This window comes from Diadema setosum, chromosome 10 (genome assembly GCF_964275005.1).
Source record: "Diadema setosum chromosome 10, eeDiaSeto1, whole genome shotgun sequence".
Taxonomy (NCBI): domain Eukaryota; kingdom Metazoa; phylum Echinodermata; class Echinoidea; order Diadematoida; family Diadematidae; genus Diadema; species Diadema setosum.
The window spans coordinates 5,876,827-5,895,909 of NC_092694.1; the positions used below are offsets into that span (position 1 = coordinate 5,876,827).

At 38.3% G+C, this 19,083-nt stretch overlaps 2 protein-coding genes across 2 annotated transcripts; both read right to left on the bottom strand.

Moving 5' to 3' along the window:
* Positions 1–2,255: 2,255 nt before the first annotated feature.
* LOC140233659 (uncharacterized) lies at positions 2,256–4,139 on the bottom strand. The gene has a single exon (XM_072313760.1). It carries the CDS (start codon positions 4,137–4,139, stop codon positions 2,256–2,258), a length of 1,884 nt encoding a protein of 627 aa, XP_072169861.1.
* An 11,330-nt stretch (positions 4,140–15,469) lies between these two features.
* Positions 15,470–17,354, bottom strand: LOC140233660 (uncharacterized). Its single transcript, XM_072313761.1, is given in 2 exon segments — positions 15,470–16,915; positions 16,917–17,354. Coding segments are annotated over 2 exon segments (1,884 nt in total).
* Positions 17,355–19,083: the final 1,729 nt, after the last annotated feature.

Below are 19,083 nucleotides of genomic sequence, written 5' to 3' on the forward strand. Positions count from 1 at the left end.
TGTTGTTGTTGTTTTTAATATTTACACCTGTAAAAAAAATAACGAAGTTCACTTATCTTGGTCAAGCACAAATCTTCTATCACCATGTAGCTGGTATATAGAAGGACCTTAAGTTACGATTCACCTTTAAAACAGCAGAGTAGTATTGCTTTTTGTTTCTTTGGAAATCTCTTGTTTTAAAAGGCTTTTGAGTGTGATGTGGTTGGTTACAGTGGATTGCAACGCATGAAACTACGGCTGACATCAAGACTAAGTCTGCATGAGACAGATGCTTTTGACTAGTCTTCTCAGCCCAGGCACTTGATGTAATCGACATGCATTTTCATCACAATTTAATTCGATATGACTCAAATATATGTGCATTATAACAATCAGCGCTGTTGTGCTCGACATTGATACAGTGGCGGATCCAGAGGGGGCGCACCGGGCGCGCGCCCCCCTCCCCCCCCCCCATTAATTTTGTAAAGACGCCTCCCCTTTATGGAATTCCTCGATCCGCTCCTGTTGATAGACATTAATTTGATACAGTCTCAGCCTATTACATGTACTACACCTACTGATTATTTCAATGAATTGATCACATGAGCAGAAAAGGAGACTTGACCAAATGAATACACACACTTAGTGTGCTTACACTGGAGCATTACGCCGGTTATAAAGAATGATTTAAATCTAAAACAACCTTAACAACCTAATGATGGAGCTGGATTTACCTAAAAGAAACTCTACAAGTCACCAAACTGCCAAGCTCCTGTAAGATCTGTATAATGTGACTGTTTGATGCAGCCTCCAGTAGCATGTTGGTAAATTGGTGCAACCAGGGAGATAGCATGATTAAGACTGGAGAATTCTGTCTCCCTGATCCACTGACCAAGACAACGAGTTATCTCAGGGTTTGCATTTCACTGTTGACTTTATTCTTGTAAAGCAGCAGGGAAAGATTAGAGATAAAGACAGTTCAAGTAACCATGAAAAGATGCATTAAAAATCTTACTTTAGATGGGACACTAACAGTAATGCACCGCGACTGCAATGTAAAAATACAAAGTAGTATTAAAGAGAAATTGATATAAATGTGGTTCCTTGTTGCGGATCAAATCCAATGAGTTAGCGTTAAGATGCAGTGCAGTTGTTGTTAATAATTATAATAATAATGATAATGATAATAATAATAATAATAATAATAATAATAATAATAACAATAATAATAAATAATGATATTGATAATAATAATAATAATAATGATAATGATAATAATAATAATAATAATAATAGTAATAATAATAATAATAATAATAATGATGATGATAATAATAATAATAATAACAGCAATAATAATAATAATAACAACAACAATAATGATTGCATATATATATATATATGGCGCTTTATACTGATGTTTATAAGTGCACAAAAAGACTAGAAAACAAAATAACATTAGAACAATGCAAAACCAAAACAACAGTCACAAAGGAAGAAGAAAAAGAAAAAAAAAAGTGCATGTGGTACAGTACGATACAATAATTAATAACTAAGTGTGTGCGGTCCAGAAAAAAAAATACAACTGAATAAACAGGCGAGTTTTAATTAAAGGGAATGGCTAGTAACTGATCAGTGGGAATCAGTGGGAATGCTGGGGGATGATTGTTCCAAACCTTGTGGGATTCATTTGAGAGTACATATTATCTCTATTGTTGTGTGAAAATTATTTGCTTCAAAATGGTCTCATATTCAAGTAATGTGCAGTTTAATGTTTCCAGGTTAGCGTGCCTGGTCAGTGACAGGGCGATCGTTAACGGCCGTTAATGGGTTCTCGTACGTGGGCCATTAAGTAATAAATGTATAGAGGAAGATGAACTGAGGGGTCTGCCAGAAGAGGAGCGAAGAGTGGCTAGGTTGTCAATATGCGCTAACAAGCCGTGAATATCATTCTAAATCAGTAAGTGTATATTGACTTTTCTAAGCATCAAATGTCTTATAGGCATCCCTCTATAGCCTACAACCACATTACTCTACACTGTTATATCCTATTTTACATCCACTGACTGTTGAATCACCTTCTTTCATGGGACTGTTCTTTCCAAATATATTCAAAATTTATCACTACACATTCATCATCACCTTACCATCCCATACCACTACACCTACAATTTAAGATAGGATTGTGTGTATATGTGTGTGTATGTGTGTGTGTGTGTGTGTGTGTGTGTGTTCCTTATTCAAAACCATCGTCAAAGTGACAAATGTATTGTATCTCACACTTCCATTATTGATTTCTGAAAGATGTACAGTTTGTCGGCAGTGCAGAATGCAATGTCCCCCGTCGTTTTGAATTGCTGCAGGTAGAACCATTCACGTTCAGGGATGTCAATGCGCTGACCGTCAAAGAGTGTTTCCTTGTACTTCAGGTCAGTTGTGTAATGATCGATGCTAAGGAGATTTTCTTTCTTGTTAACCCAGGCTATCAAGATTGAGTCATCGCTGCAAACTGCTGGATAGGCGTGGTAGATGTCACCATCCTTCATGACAGTACTCTTCACTGCGCCGGACTCGTCGATTACTTTCACGGAGTTTGCATAGGTTTTCATGACAAGCTCGTTGTTTGATTTCAACGGGTAGTGATGTGTAGGTTTGCCGTCTTTGCAGGGTATATTGTGCACTGCCTTCCCACCTGACTTCATGAAAACTTTGATCAGCTTAACTTTCCAGTAGCTGACATAAATGCGATCTTCACCGTCTACCGAAACTTCGCAATATCCGCCCTCACTGTATGTCAAAGTGTCAAATTCTACGTCACACTTTTCACCGTTAACTGCAAAAAGTGATATGTTGTTTGACGTGTCGACAATGATGCACCGACCATCTGAGAGATACCCCATGGTTCGAATGCCTATGTACTCATGATCACTTGTCGGTGACAGCTCACCGTTGCGGGAGTAGTAATAAACCCCACCGTTGCCAAATCCTACGGCTATCTGACCTGTCGGTGTTAAGATCATTGTGTTCATATGACCCTTCTTATGAAGCTCTTTCTCCACGACCTTTCTCCACTCCACCCTCTGAAGTTTACCGAGATTGAGCTCATTGGTTAATGTGTTTGACTGAAATTGAATGCATTTTACATGTGCTTCGAGCGAACTGGCGTCACTTAGATCTGGTTTATCTTTCCCAATCGCACATTTCAATTCGTCGAAAAGTGTCTGGTGCATCACAAATGTGCCGCCCTCTAGCGGCGCCTTTAAACTCTTGTTTGCCAATTCCGAGGAACCTTTGATTCTTGCAATCTGCGTCTTAATATCATCCAATATATCTTTGAATTTTTGTTCTGCCTGCGTCTTCTGTTGCTCAAGTTGTCGAATCAGTTTCTCCTTCCTCATCGTCAGTTTCCTCACATATTCGTCGTAAGTCTTATTGATTTCTTTCTTTTTCTCTTCGATATTTGCGATGGCGTTTGTTCTCTTCTGACTCACATTCTTGATGAAAGTTTCTAAATCATCTTTACAAATTTTACTTTGTTCATTTAGTCCATTCATTTCTTGTAATCTCTGTTTGCTGTACTGGGCATTGCTCAAGACTTTGTGATCCTTCGGCTGGTGATCCAGCATTCGACACCTCATACACATGATCTTCAGACAATCAAGGCAGACATCCGAACAGTACTGCTCCTCTTCGTCCTGGTCATGACTAGGACATAAAACCTTCTTCTTGATGTGGGCCCTCCCCTGTTTGATGTCTTCAACGGTGACTACCTGATGGCCAGTGTGTGAAGGCCACTTACCGTGCTTTACTTGACATCCATCACACATGTACGCCCTGCAATTTAGGCAGTAGGTCTTCGCGTTGGGGCGATCCGTCGAATCACATATCGTGCATGGCTGAATTGCTCCTGCCATCTCGTCTACCAAAGACTGGACCTGAAGGTTAGTCTTAAGGTTCGATACATTCCCATCTTTCACCTCCGTGTTCTGGCGGCAGAGTGGACAGGAAATATGATTGGGATTCCCGCCTGAAGCTTGAAGGAGATAGAGACAGTCCTTGCAGAAAGTGTGACCGCATGACAGAAGTTTCGGCGATTTCAGGAGATCGATACACAGTGGACATTGGAGACTTTTCGTCACAGCCTGTTCCAATGAAGCCATCTCCTGGAATTCATAATTCATAACATAAGGGAAAACTTACATTTCCAAGCACAAACTTGACTTTTACTCTCAAATCTCACTTTGAGAGATTTCTTAGCAGGTATTGACATCAATTAGCTATGTGATGTGATTATAGTTTTTAATTCAGACTGACAAAATATTGTTTCAAACAAGATCTGCGACAGACAGGGACATGGCATCTGCTTGAGTTGTGAAGTCGACTTTCGTTGTAGGGTCTCCGTTTCGACCATGATCTTTTCATACCTTACACATGATTATCACTTTCCACTAAACTGCGACAAATGAATTTTGAATGGACATTGTCAAGATATACTTCCCTCAACAATGTTTTGTGGCAAACATAATATTCCGGCAATCATGTATAATGATATATCTGCAATATTTTCCCAGCTGTAGTTCTCTAAACAGCAGTAAATTTACGCAGGGCTAAAGGAATCAAGGAAGAAAAGAACAAAAGAGAAAAGGGAGAGAGAGAGAGAGAGAGAGAGAGTGGGGGAGGAGACACGACTTAACATTATCTTATATTATCCAAAAAAAAAAATATAATCATATATCCACTGCTAAGGTAGAAGAGACCTTTCGAAGTAATAGTATTACTGGCAATTGAAAAGTGGCTGAAAAAGCTCTCGAAATAACTCAAAAAGATGACAAGTATGCACGTATATACATGTACGCCAGAAATTAAGTCAATAGTGGTTTCGAGATATAAGAAAATCTCTATACACAGACGAAACTCGATATAGGAGTCAATCTGAACAGAAACTTAGACGAATCATGCCATAATTACAAACTGCAATATGATGTTAGTTTTTCACTTCACTTACCCGTGAATGTGTATTCCGATAGATAATCTTGGCGTGTACTCACGGGGATTTCTGTACTGAACTCAAATATCGAAAGATGTCTGCAGTAATAGTGCAGACCAAACTCAGGCGCTGCTAACCGTTTCTGTGCCAATAAGGCAATCTAATGTGCACAAATTTCACACACTGACATGTCTATGGACAGGAAATAAACATGGCCCACAAAGGGTTAAATCAGGATGCTCGAGCATCCCGAGTACATTATGACAAACGGATGTGTGCTAATGTGAACTTTGGATTCGTCATTGTGTACTTGGAATGGTAGTCTCATAATGTCAAAATGAATTTTGTTCTCCTCATAGTTGAAGGGAAGGATCGGACGATTTATCAGCCTTTCGAGGGGAAAGTATCAAAATAATAGCACACATTGAAATGTTATTTTAATCTTACAAAACGCGCCACAGAAGTGTTTTTAATCATTTCTTTCTTTTTTTTTTAATTCCACAAGACCCGGCCTAGTTCTAGCCATATGGCGACAATGCATTGCTCATTTACTTACAACCTGTCGTGCGTGACGTAGCAGCCTCACAACCATTGCACACTGAACTTACCTCACTTTACTCACGCTCGCATACGAAAGTTTGTCAATTTCGACAGGACAGTTTTATTTCATTTGTTTATTTCACTCGTATGTAATATGATAAATTTATGAACCAAAGTAAGTTATCATACTGTGCATGACCGATGAACGAAAGTTGTAGGTATGGCGTCTGGCTTGAGGACCTTTTTCTTCGTCTTGTAATTCATCATCTTTGCTCACATGTCTTCCTTAAAGCTTTCTGCTTCGAAATGGTCTTCACAGACGACGCGATTATTTCAATAGTTATAGGATTTTATAATAATGATAATAATAATAATACATAACATTTATAAAGCGCTTTATATCATATTTCTAAGCGCTGGGGAAAAACAAAGATAGAGAACAAGTGAAGAAGAAAACAATGAATAAGGACATCCACATAATCTACAGTAAACAATCATAATAATACGACAATTACAAATACTACTACTACTACGCTACTACTACTCTAGTACTACTACTACTACTACTACTACTACTACTACTACTTCTACTACTACTACTACTACTATTACTACTACTACTACTACAAACACATTATAACACTGCCTAAAGAGATATGTTTTGAGGAGTGACTTAAATGAATCTAGTGTATCGGCTTGTCGGATGCTGATGGGGAGATTGTTCCATAGTTTTATGGTTATGTTATATTCGTCCGTCCCCATACTAACTAGCAACACTGAGCAATCCAGATGTTGAAGCAGCACGTCCGCCTATAATGTACAAGTATATAGGGGAGAATGTATGATACAGTTGTTGTTTGTTCATTTCCATCTGAGAAGATGGCTGGATAGCCCATATTCAGCTACACTAAGCTGGTCTTCCAAGGTGTCCAGTTGATGATGAACTGTACCCCCTCCCCTCCCCCCCCCCCCATCCCCGATCCTCTTGATGCAGCAGTTTTAAGGCAAGATCTTCTCTGAACAGTAATCACAATTACGTCGGGTCAATTTAACTAAACACGTACTGCAAAGTCAGATGATGATAAATGACGTATTGACACCTTAATCACCTGAGACGACAAAAATTGTTTCATAGATAGCTCAATGAAACAGTCGGCCCGCCATCGGTCTGCCATACCCTATCCACTTCCCAACTAGCGAATCTTGCCAATTTCATAACTTTTTCCCGCTTACCTTCGTAAAAGTGCTAGTTTGTTACTATCTTATTACGCAAAATACCGCCATGCGATTGCCAATGCCACAAAATTATTATACCATGTAACTTTTTTTCCCCCTGGAATATCAGAATAACGCATTCTTGATATGACATATGCAATGCGCTTCGGGGTATGAGGTTTGCCTTCCATTAGCTTATCGTGGTTTGTCGGATTGACCAGCAAAGGAAAAAAAGCAATATGCTCGTTTATAATAATGAATAGAACCATTATTTTGTTGGATTTTTTTTTTCTATTTGTACTTTATCTTGTCTGGGCCCGAGGCGCGCGCTTACACTCTTTTGTAGAATAAGATAATATACATTTTACCTACTAGTATATCTACCAATGTTGTCATGATTGTGTTCGCCTTTGGATGATGACACCGATCCAATTAACGAAAAAAAAAAGATAGATAGATAAAACACGACAGAAATTCTCGATATTAGCCATAAATCTGGAAAGAACTGAACATTCGGCGCGTGTCTTGTCTGTATGAATATACATTATTTAAAGCTTAAATTGCTATATCTTTCAAGTAGAAACAGCTTGCTATAGGATGAAGATGGAGATCGAGTTATAAGCCTGCCAAGATATAGCTATATGTCATACAATTACTATTGTTCATTTCTCACAGTGAAAATGATTGTGTATGTCCACGTGGTGTCAGATAGGCGCCCCTACATTACCTGAGGGATGTCATACTTCACCGATTATACCATCAAAGTTTTAACCACTTCAGCTGATATTGCTATACTGTACAGAATTGACCAAAAGGTATTTGCAGGGCTTGGATCTATACGACAGAGGAAAGGATATCTTTCACTTCAGCAAATAACGGGCCGTAAGCTCTCTTGATATGCAGTGATTTACATATCATGAGAACAGAATCTCAATACGTGCATGACATCTGCACGTCACGTTTACTGTCTTAAAAATGTATAACATAATCATGCCATATCTTGAAGCATTGTTTCAAGAAGATGAATGAAAGCAGAAATTGATCTTACAGCAATGCCAAGTCGATCATGAAATGTGAGTTTGACTGCATGAAATTTAACTAGTCTGTCTAATAGTCAGAACTAGATTGCGCAGTGTAATGAAGTTACTTCATGTACATACACCTTCTGTAAAGGATAGGGCCCTTATACCAGACAGTACGTGTTTTGGTAAAAGGGCCCATCCCTCCCATAAGGCTGTATCTCACCAACGGAGACGTCTCGGCGACGTCTCCAACTTATCAGTCGCAGCAGTCGCGGAGACGTCTCCAACATAAAAATGGCTTGCGGTCTCACCAAGGAGACGTCTATGAGACGAGTTATGGCAGGTGTCAAAAAAATTCAAATATGATGGAGCCGTTGCAGGATCACCTGACTTGATCTAGGCATGATGTCAGCACCAGATGGTTCACGTGGTTTCTGTAGTAGGTCAAACAGCGCCAATTTTTGTGGTCTCCAGCAGGTCTAGGCGACGTCTCGGAGACGTCTCGGAGACATCGTAGAGACATCGCGGAGACGTCTCAGCTAGCAGTCGTGGATATAATTAGTGTCCGCGACGTCTCCGCAACTGATGGAGACGTCTCGGAGCCGTCGCGGAGACCTCGCGAAAAATCGAACATGTTTAAATTTCTTGCGACTCCTCGGAGACTCTGTAATTTTCAGGAGACGTCTGGGAGACGTCGCGGAGACGTCTCTGCAACTAGAAAAATCTGAAGTTGGGAACTCGTAGTCGCGAACTAGTTTCAAGCCCGGTGAGATACCCCCTATAGCAATTGCTTAGTAGGCCCTACAATAACTAACAAGCCGAGGATAGCCTTAAAGTTTTGATATTTTGCTTGACTCCAGGGGCCCGTTTCATAAAACTTGTCATCAGTGACAAGTTGTCATAGATGTGACAAGCTACTGAAATCCTTGCATCTGATTGGCTGAGAGCAAATTTGTCATAGAAATGTGGCAGTTGTCACTGATGACAAGTTTTAGGAAACGGGGCGCAGCTGTCATTAACTTAGCAGGGCTGTAGTAGGGTGGAGCGAGGTGGGAATTGTATTAAAGACAGATATCTGTGAAGGAGCACTGATTCAATTCTTACTCACGTGAAGGAATAATCCGATTGACCCTAACATTGTACAAGTTTAGTGTAAAAGAAACGCAATAATCAGCAACTCGCGGAGCGCATAGCAAATATAAATGTATGCATCATCAAAGCACCCCGTCTATCCTTAATATAAAAAAAAATGAATCCTAGATATGCAAGAATAAAGATATGAATTCAACAACGATGAAATTATTTGTCAATCTTCTAGTTAAAAAAAAAATAAAAAATTTAATGATTACTCACATGAACATTGGATGTGTCGGTTCCCTTTGTTGCAATTCTTTTATGTTAAGAAGTATCAAAAATTCGGCATCGAGAAGCAAAAAAAAAAAGGAAGTATTATGCTGAGAGCAGAAATCTAGTGTATTACTGGTACTTGACTTGATATGATGGTTTACAACCTTTTTTTCGGTTTTCACGAAAAGACTGCCAAAGCAAAACACCCACAGGAAATAGTATGTGCATAAGCATATTTAGGTTTATTTATGTGTTCGTGTGTTTGTGTTTGTGTGTTTTACAGCGCCTTGATTTTACATTTAATTGAAAAAAAATGACTGAAATTTGTTCCTGTAGGTTGACTTGGCTGATATTCGGCATAGGTACCAAGCAAAGTATGGTCGGGACCTCAAGGAACACCTGGAGAAGGAGGTGTCCGGAGACTTCAAGAAGGCCTTGTTGGCTCTTCTCCACTGAACCTGTCAAAGTTCAAAGTTCAAAGCTCAAGGTTCAAATTTATTTACATTTCCATCGAATAAACAGAGAAATTATAATGTATAAGCAGAGCATATTTGTAATAAATGCAAAAACGTGAATTTATAAGGTACATGCGAAAATGAGTAACAAATGAAGAAAACATGATTGTACTTTGTTTTATACATATGCATATAGTACAATTTAATCAAGGATGGGAATGGAAATCCAGGATCCCACTAAAAAGCTGACAGGAAAACCACTGCAGGGATCTTGACAGATTACATCCCCGCCTCCCCTCCATCGTAAAGGACAAGTTTGCCTGCAAATAATGTCATGTGAATTCAGTGAATGAAGTAATATTAGTAGAACACATTTAGTGAAAGTTTGAGGAAAATCGGACGATTCGTTCAAAAGGTATAAATCTTTAAAGTTCCTGCGCAGTCGCTGCTGGATAAGAAGACTACTACAATATGGCGATGTCACATGCGTTGAACGATAATGAGGGAAAAATGAAAGCAATTTCACAAAATTTCACTTTTTGGATAAAAAATACATATTCCCTCGATTCGTTGTTGTAGTATGTTAAGAGTAATATCATTCTCCCTACCTTTTGAAAGAGACAATTCAAGCGCTCTTTTTTATTACGCAAGAAAACTGAAAGTTAAAATATGTTTAACTTTCTTTATATTTTGTTTGAATCATTTTACACATGTGACGTCACAAGCTGTACTACTCTTCTCATCCAGCGATGGCGACACTGAAACTTCAAAAATTCATAACATTTAAAAGGATTGTCCAATTTCCCTCAAACTTCCACTGATGTGTTGTATCAATATTGCTACATTCTCTTAATTCACACGTTTACGAAGGTGGACTTGTCCTTTAATTGAAGGGTTTGTCTCGCCAACCGCTCGGCACATCACGACACGTTCTAATTTACTGTCTCGAGTAACCACGTCACAAAATAATAATCAATCTTGCACAAGATCCTCATAAGATAAAGTGAAAGAAGAAAAAGTAAAGTCACCATTAAGGAAAAAATAGAACAAAAAAAAATATCTTGCAGGCACGTTTTACAACTTTTTGAGAATCTCAAGAAGAAAGCACAATTTAATGTTTCGCGAATTTTTGCACGTGATCGTTATAGGTCTGGGTCCAAGAGACCAAGAACTCCACTGTCACCAATTGGAAATTTAATAAAGGTATGATGTAACAAATATACAGACATACAAAAATAATTATTTATAATGATTAAAGATTGATAGTTAATGAGACGTGACAAGAAAGAAATTAAATATCCTGGAGAGGAGATAAAGAGCATGACAGTGATTGCTGGAAGGCAATTAAAGTCTCTCTCTCTCTCTCTTATAAGTTTGTATTGTTTTATTTTTGGAGTGGATTTAAAAAGTTTCCTTGACTTTAAACTGATCAACATTATCATTGATTCTATTTTGCACTCTGTTTAGTGTAGATTGGTGTGGGCTGATTATAGATTGTCATATAATTGGAAATGGAAAATAATCATTATTCCTTACTTCTTCTTTGTAAAGGATCGTGGTCTCACTGCGTTTTTTAAGTTTAAAGACATTTTAACCATTATTTTACAGATGAAACAAACATCCAGCTTTTAGTGCTTCAAAATAGTTCTAAAATGTGAGTTAGGGATGAAAACAACCAATGTAAAAAAAACAAAAATGTTAATCAGCATAATGTATGTTAAGTATTGTTAAATATACAAAAAGGGAACACAGGTTGGAATGATATTGTTTCTAGGATAAACCGTCTACCATAATTGTCTACAGTAAATGTTTATTGAGAAAAATAGTGATATATCCTTATATTCAAGGCTTTATTGCGAAATTTATGGTGGAATATTTCATGATACAACTGATCTATCTATAAACATCAGTTCTGATAACTCTAACATTCTTAATCACTGTCCACAATGGTAAACAATACTTTTAACCAACCTCTTCGGTTTATCTCTCTGACTGCAGAAACCTGAGGGTCCCGTACATAACAATATGGCGATGTCACAATATCTTATATTAAACGGGTTAGTCAAATACCGGTTATTGATTGGCTAAACACACTCACGTGATGGAGGCGCATTGGTTATGTTCGCCATGGGCAGAACATTTTTGTAATGTTCTCCCATGGGAAAACATTTTCGCGTAACAAATGACAAACGATACCAAATGATTGAACGATCATATTTTTCACGCAATCAATAGGATAAACAGATGATGGTATTTGACTAACCCACGTAATAAACAGATGATGACTTTTATTATCGGGAACATGTACCAAACGCTCCACCCTCAGGGTTTGAAATGCTATTTCGGAAGGCTATAAGTCCGTCGACTTCGTCTCGGGACTGCCCTCCCTCAATAGCATTTCAAACTCTTCGGGTGGAACATTCGGTATGTTCCCTCCTCCGCCAGTCATCATCTATATAATGTTAGGGGTTAATAAGGCATTAAACGGTTTTGTTCATTTAATATGGATGTGATGCAGGGTAACTGATATGACATTTTGAATGTATACACCTATTCTCGATGTATTTTTATGTGAAATCATTCACAAATTGGAGTGTAAGCAACATCTTATCCAGTAATTCATGGGACTTGATGAATTACATAGGGAGAAAAATGCAAGAATGAATGTAATGCGATCAGTGCTTACCCTGCTGTGACGTCAGAGGAATAAAAGTAAAGGTAGCACACACAGGAGAAGCAAAATGAGTAAAGTATGAACGTTTTGATTTTGAATTCCATTCTCTGGCTTTCTATTGCGCAACACTTAAAGACAGAACATAACGATGTACATCTGCATAATTGGTTGTATGTAATGTATTAACATTAGTTCCTTTCACATGGGGAAGTCCAATGTATTTCCATGGTTTGCATCTGTCTAATTATTTTTTTCTCTAGTTGACGTCTGTATTCTATAGGAAATTAAACTCATGTAAGTTTTTTATCAATTTTTACACGTTGGATGCACATGAGTATCTACCCCGTCTTATGGAAAATATACAATGATACAAGAAATAGGAATTAATGACAATTAGGCTCATTTTGTTGTTGTTGCTGTTGTTGTTATTGTTGTTGTTGTTGTTTTTAATATTTACACCTGTAAAAAAGAAAATAACGAAGTTCACTTATCTTGGTCAAGCACAAATCTTCTATCGCCATGTAGCTGGTATATAGAAGGGCCTTAGCTTACGATTCACCTTTAAAACAGCAGAGTAGTATTGTTTTTTGTTTCTTTGGAAATCTCTTGTTTTAAAAGGCTTTTGAGTGTGATGTGGTTACAGTGGATTGCAACGCATGAAACTACGGCTGACATCAAGACTAAGTCTGCATGAGACAGAAGTTTAAAGGACAAGTCCACCTTCACATACATGTGGATTGAGTGAATGCAACAATATTAGTAGAACACATCAGTGAACATTTGGGGAAAATCGGACAATCCGTTCGAAAGTTATGATTTTTTTAAGTATCTGCGCAGTCACTATCTCTGCCCCCCCCCCCCCCCCATTCTGGATGAGAAGACTACTAGAGTGTATGATGTCATGTGCGTACAACTATATAAAGAAAATAAAAGAAGAATTTGACAAAACTTCACTTTTTGAATAAAGTGCACATTTCTTCGACTTGTTTGTGATATATGTTAAGGGTAATATTATTCCCCCTGCCTTCTGAAAGAGAGAAGTCAAGTGTTCTTTTGTTATGCGAGAAAAGTGAAAATATGTTGAATTTTCTTTATTCTTTCTTTATACCGTTGTACACATGTGACATCACAAGCTGTAGTAGTCTTCTCTCGCCTTGAGCGAGCAGAAACTTCAAAAATTCATAACTTTTGAACGGATTGTCCGATTTTCCTCAAACTCTCCCTGATGTGTTCTACTAATATCTCTGCATTCACCCAACCCACATGTCTATGAAGGTGAACTTGTCCTTTAACTTTGACTAGACTTGAATTTATTGCCACTTCATGGGGTGGAACACCCTGATCAGCAGAGCTGGTTTCCATAGGGGTCCACAAGCCCAGGCACTTGATGTAATCGACATGCATTTTCATCACAATTTAATTCGATATGACTCAAATATATGTGCATTATAACAATCAGCGCTGTTGTGCTCGACATTGATACAGTGGCGGATCCAGAGGGGGCGCACCGGGCGCGCGCCCCCCATTAATTTGTAAAGGCGCCTCCCCTTTATGGAATTCCTCGATCCGCTCCTGTTGATAGACACTAATTTGATACAGTCACAGCCTATTACATGTACTACACCTACTGATTATTTCAATGAATTGATCACATGAGCACAAAAGGAGACTTGACCAAATAAATACACACACTTAGTGTGCTTACACTGGAGCATTACGCCGGTTATAAAGAATGATATAAATCTAAAACAACCTTAACAACCTAATGATGGAGTTCAATTTACCTAAAAGAAACTCTACAAGTCACCAAACTGCCAAGCTCCTGTAAGCTCTGCATAATGTGACTTTTTGATGTAGCCCCCAGTTGATGTTGGTAAATTGTTGCAACCAGGGATTTTGCATGGTTAGACTGGAGATTTCTATCTCCCCGATCCGCTGACCAAGACAACGAGTTATCTCAGGGTTTGCATTTCACTGTTGACTTTATTCTTGTAAAGCAGCAGAGAAAGATTAGAAAAGAAGACAGTTCAAGTAACCATGAAAAGATGTATAAAAAAATCTTACTTTAGATGGGACACTAACGGATACTGTTAATGCACCGCGACTGCAATGTAAAAATACAAAGTAGTATTAAAGAGAAATTGATATGAATGTGGTTCCTTATTGCGGTTCAAATCCAATGAGTCAGGGTTAAGATGCAGTGCAGTTGTTGCTAATAATAATAATAATAATGATAATGATAATAATAATAATAATAATAATAATAATAATATTAATAATAATAATACTATTAATAATAATAATGAAATTAATATTAATAATAATAATAATGATAATAATAATAACAATAATAATAATAACAATAATAACAATTGCATATATATATATATATATATATATATATATATATATATGGCGCTTTATACTGATGTTTATAAGTGCACAAAAAGACTAGAAAACAAAATAACATTAGAACAATGCAAAACCAAAACAACAGTCACAAAGGAAGAAGAAAAAGAGAAAAAAAGTGCATGTGGTAGAGTACGATACAATAATTAATAACTAAGTGTGTGCGGTCCAGAAAAAAAAAATACAACTGAATAAACAGACGAGTTTTAATTAAAGGGGATGGCTAGTAACTGATCAGTGGGAATCAGTGGGAATGCTGGGGGATGATTGTTCCAAACCTTGTGGGATTCATTTGAGAGTACATTATTATCTCTATTGTGTGAAAATTATTTGCTTCAAAATGGTCTCATATTCAAGTAATGTGCAGTTTAATGTTTTCAGGCTAGCATGCCTGTACAGTGACGGGGCGATCGTTAACGGCCGTTAATGGGTTCTCGTACGTGGGCCATTAAGTAATAATTGTATAGAGGAAGATGAACTGAGGGATTTGGCAGAAGAGGAGCGAAGAGTGGCTAGGTTTTCAATATACGCTAACAAGCCGTGAATATCATTCTAAATCAGTAAGTGTATTGACTTTTCTAAGCATCAAATGTCTTATAGGCATCCCTCTATCGCCTACAACCACATTACACTGTTATATCCTATTTTACATCCACTGACTGTTGAATCACCTTCTTTTATGGGAATGTTCTTTCCAAATATATTCAAAATGTATCACTACACATTCACCATCACTTAACCATCCCATACCACTACACCTACAATTTAAGATGTGTGTGTGTGTGCGTGTGTGTGTGTGCCTTATTCAAAACCATCGTCAAAGTGACAGATGTATTGTATCTCACACTTCCATGATTGATTTGTGAAAAATGTAGAGTTTGTCGGGCTTGCAGAAAGCAATGTCTCCTGAACGGTTGAATTGCTGGAGGTAGCACCACGCTCTGTCAGGGATGTCAATACGCTGACCGTCAACGAGTGTTTCCTTGTACTTCAGGTCACTAGAGTAATGATCGATGCTAAGGAGACTTTCTTTCTCATTAAACCAGGCTATTAAAATGGAGCCATCGCTGCAAACTGCTGGATAGGCACGATAGATGTCGCCATCCTTCAAGACAATGTTCTTCAACGCGCCGGACTCGTCGATTACCCTTACAGAGTTTTTATGAGTTTTCACGACAAGCTCCTTGTTTGATTTCAACGGGTAGTGATGTGTAGGTATGTAGTCTTTACAGGGTATCTCACGCACTGCTTTCCCACCTGACTTCATGAAAACTTTGATCAGCTGAGCTTTCCTGTAGCTCACGTAAATGCAATCTTCACTGTCTACCGACACTTCGCAAATTCCGCCTTCACTCTCTGTCAAAGTGTCAAATTCTACGTCACACTTTTCGCCGTTTACAGCAAAAAGTGATATTTTGTTTGACCCGCCAACAATGATGCGCCGACCATCTGAGAGATATCCCATTGCTCGAATGCCTATGTACTCATGATCACTTGTCGGTGACAGCTCACCGTTGCCGGAGTAGTAATAAACCCCACCGTTGTTAAATCCTACGGCTATCTGACCTGTCGGTGTTAAGGTCATTGTGTTCATATGACCCTTCTTATGAAGCTCTTTCTCCACGACCTTTCTCCACTCCACCCTCTGAAGTTTACCAAGATTGAACTCATTGGTTAATGTGTTTGACTGAAATTGAATACATTTTACATGTGCTTCGAGCGAACTGGCGTCACTTAGATCTGGTTTATCTTTCCCAATCGCACATTTCAATTCGTCGAAAAGTGTCTGGTGCATCACAATTGTGCCGCCCTCTAGCGGCGCCTTTAAACTCTTGTTTGCCAATTCCGAGGAACCTTTGATTCTTGCAATCTGCGTCTTAATACCATCCAATATATCTTTGAATTTTTGTTCTGCCTGCGTCTTCTGTTGCTCAAGTTGTCGAATCAGTTTCTCCTTCCTCATCGTCAGTTTCCTCACATATTCGTCGTAAGTCTTATTGATTTCTTTCTTTTTCTCTTCGATATGTGCGATGGCGTTTGTTCTCTTCTGACTCACATTCTTGATGAAAGTTTCTAAATCATCATTACAAATTTTACTTTGTTCATTTAGTCCATTCATTTCTTGTAATCTCTGTTTGCTGTACTGGGCATTGCTGTAGACTTTGTGATCCTTCAGCTGGTGATCCAGCATTCGACACCTCATACACATGATCTTCAGGCAATCAAGGCAGACATCCGAACAGTACTGCTCTCCTTCGTCCTGGTCATGACTAGGACATAAAACCTTCCTTTTTAATGTGCGCCCTCCCCTGTGTGATGTCTTCAACGGTGACTACCTGATGGCCAGTGTGTGAAGGCCACTTACCGTGCTTTACTTGACATCCATCACACATGTACGCCCTGCAATTTAGGCAGTAGGTCTTCGCGTTGGGGCGATCCGTCGAATCACATATCGTGCATGGCTGAATGGCTCCTGCCATCTCGTCTACCAAAGACTGGACCTGAAGGTTAGTCTTAAGGTTCGATACATTCCCATCTTTCACCTCCGTCTTCTGGCGGCAGAGTGGACAGGAAATATGATTGGGATTCCCGCCTGAAGCTTGAAGGAGATAGAGACAGTCCTTGCAGAAAGTGTGACCGCATGACAGAAGTTTCGGCGATTTCAGGAGATCGATACACAGTGGACATTGGAGACTTTTCATCACAGCTTGTTCCAATGAAGACATTGTGAAGTATTCTGAAGCAAAACAAAAACAAAAACAAAACAAAACAAAGCAAAAATTTCCTAAGTATCATATTAGGAAAATGAAAAGGACCAAGTAAAGCCTATATTTCAACTCTTTTAATTCGGTCTGATCTCGCGTTGCGAGATTCTTAGTAGAAGAATTCTGAGGGCAAAAAAAAAATAATAATAAAAAATCCCTAACTATGACATATGGGAAAATTTACATTTCCAAGCACAAACTTAACTTTTGCTCTCAGATCTCACTTTGAGAGATTTCTTAGCAGGTATTGACATCAATTAGCTATGTGATGTGATTATAGTTTTTAATTCAGACTGACAAAACATTGTTTCAAACAAGATCTGCGACAGACAGGGACACGGCATCTGCTTGAGTTGTGAAGTCGACTTTCGTTGTAGGACCTACGTTTCGACAATGATATTTTTATACATTACACATGATTATCACTTTCCACTAAACGTGCAACAAATGAATTTTGAATGGACATTGTCAATAATATACTTCCCTCAACAAACAATGTTTTGTGGCAAACATAATATTCCGTATTCATGTATAATGATATATCTACAATATTTTCCCAGTTGTAGTTCTCTAAACAGCAGTAAATTACGCAGGGCTAAAGGAATCAAGCAAAAAAAAAAGAACAAAAGAGAAAAGGGAGAGAGAGAGAGAGAGTGGGGGAGGAGACACGACTTAACATTATCTTATATTATCAAAAAATATATAATCATATATCCACTGCTAAGGTAAAAGAGACTTTTCGAAGTATATTACTGGCAATTGAAAAGTGGCTGGAAAAGCTCTCGAAATAACTCAAAAAGATGACAAGTATGCACGTATATACATGTACGCCAGAAATTAAGTCAATAGTGGTTCCGAGATATGAGAAAATCTCTATACACAGACGAAACTCGATATAGGAGTCAATCTGAACAGAAACTTAGACGAATCATGCCATTATTACAAACTGTAGTGTGATATTAGTTTTTCACTTCACTTACCCGTGAATGTGTGTTCCGATAGATAATCTTGACGTGTAGCCACGGGGGTTTCTGTACTGAACTGAAATATCCAAGGATGTCTGGCGATATTGTGTAAACCAAATCAGGCGCTGCAAACCGTTTCTGTGCCAAAAAGTCAATTTAACTTGCATATAAAATTTTTCACACACATGTCTATGGACAGGAAATAGACGTGGCACATAAAGGTTTAAATCAGGATGCTCGAGCATCCCGAGTACATTATGGCAAACGGATGTGTGCTAATGTGAACTTTGGATTAGTCATTGTGTATTTGTAATCGTAGTCTCATAATGTCAAAATGAATTTTTTCTCCTCATAGTTGAAGGGAAGGATCGGACGATTTATCAGCCTTTCGAGGGGAAAGTATAAAAATAATAGCACACATTGAAATGTTATTTTAATCTTACAAAACGCGCCACAGAAGTGTTTTTAATCATTCTTTCTTTTTCTTTTCTTTTTTTATTCCACAAGACGCGGCCTAGTTCTAGCCATATGCGACAATGCATTGCGCAATTACCTACAACCTGTCGTGCGTGACGTAGCAGCCTCACAACCGATCCTCTCGCGGCAGCACACACATTGCACACTGAACTTGTCTCACTTTACTCACGCTCGCATACGAAAGTTTGTCAATTTCAACAGGACAGTTTTATTTCATTTGTTTATTTAACTCGTATGTGATATGAACC

What these genes read in the sequence shown, in the direction of transcription:
- LOC140233659 (XM_072313760.1), bottom strand. Translation starts at nt 4,139, where the DNA reads ATGGCTTCATTGGAACAGGCTGTGACGAAAAGTCTCCAATGTCCACTG.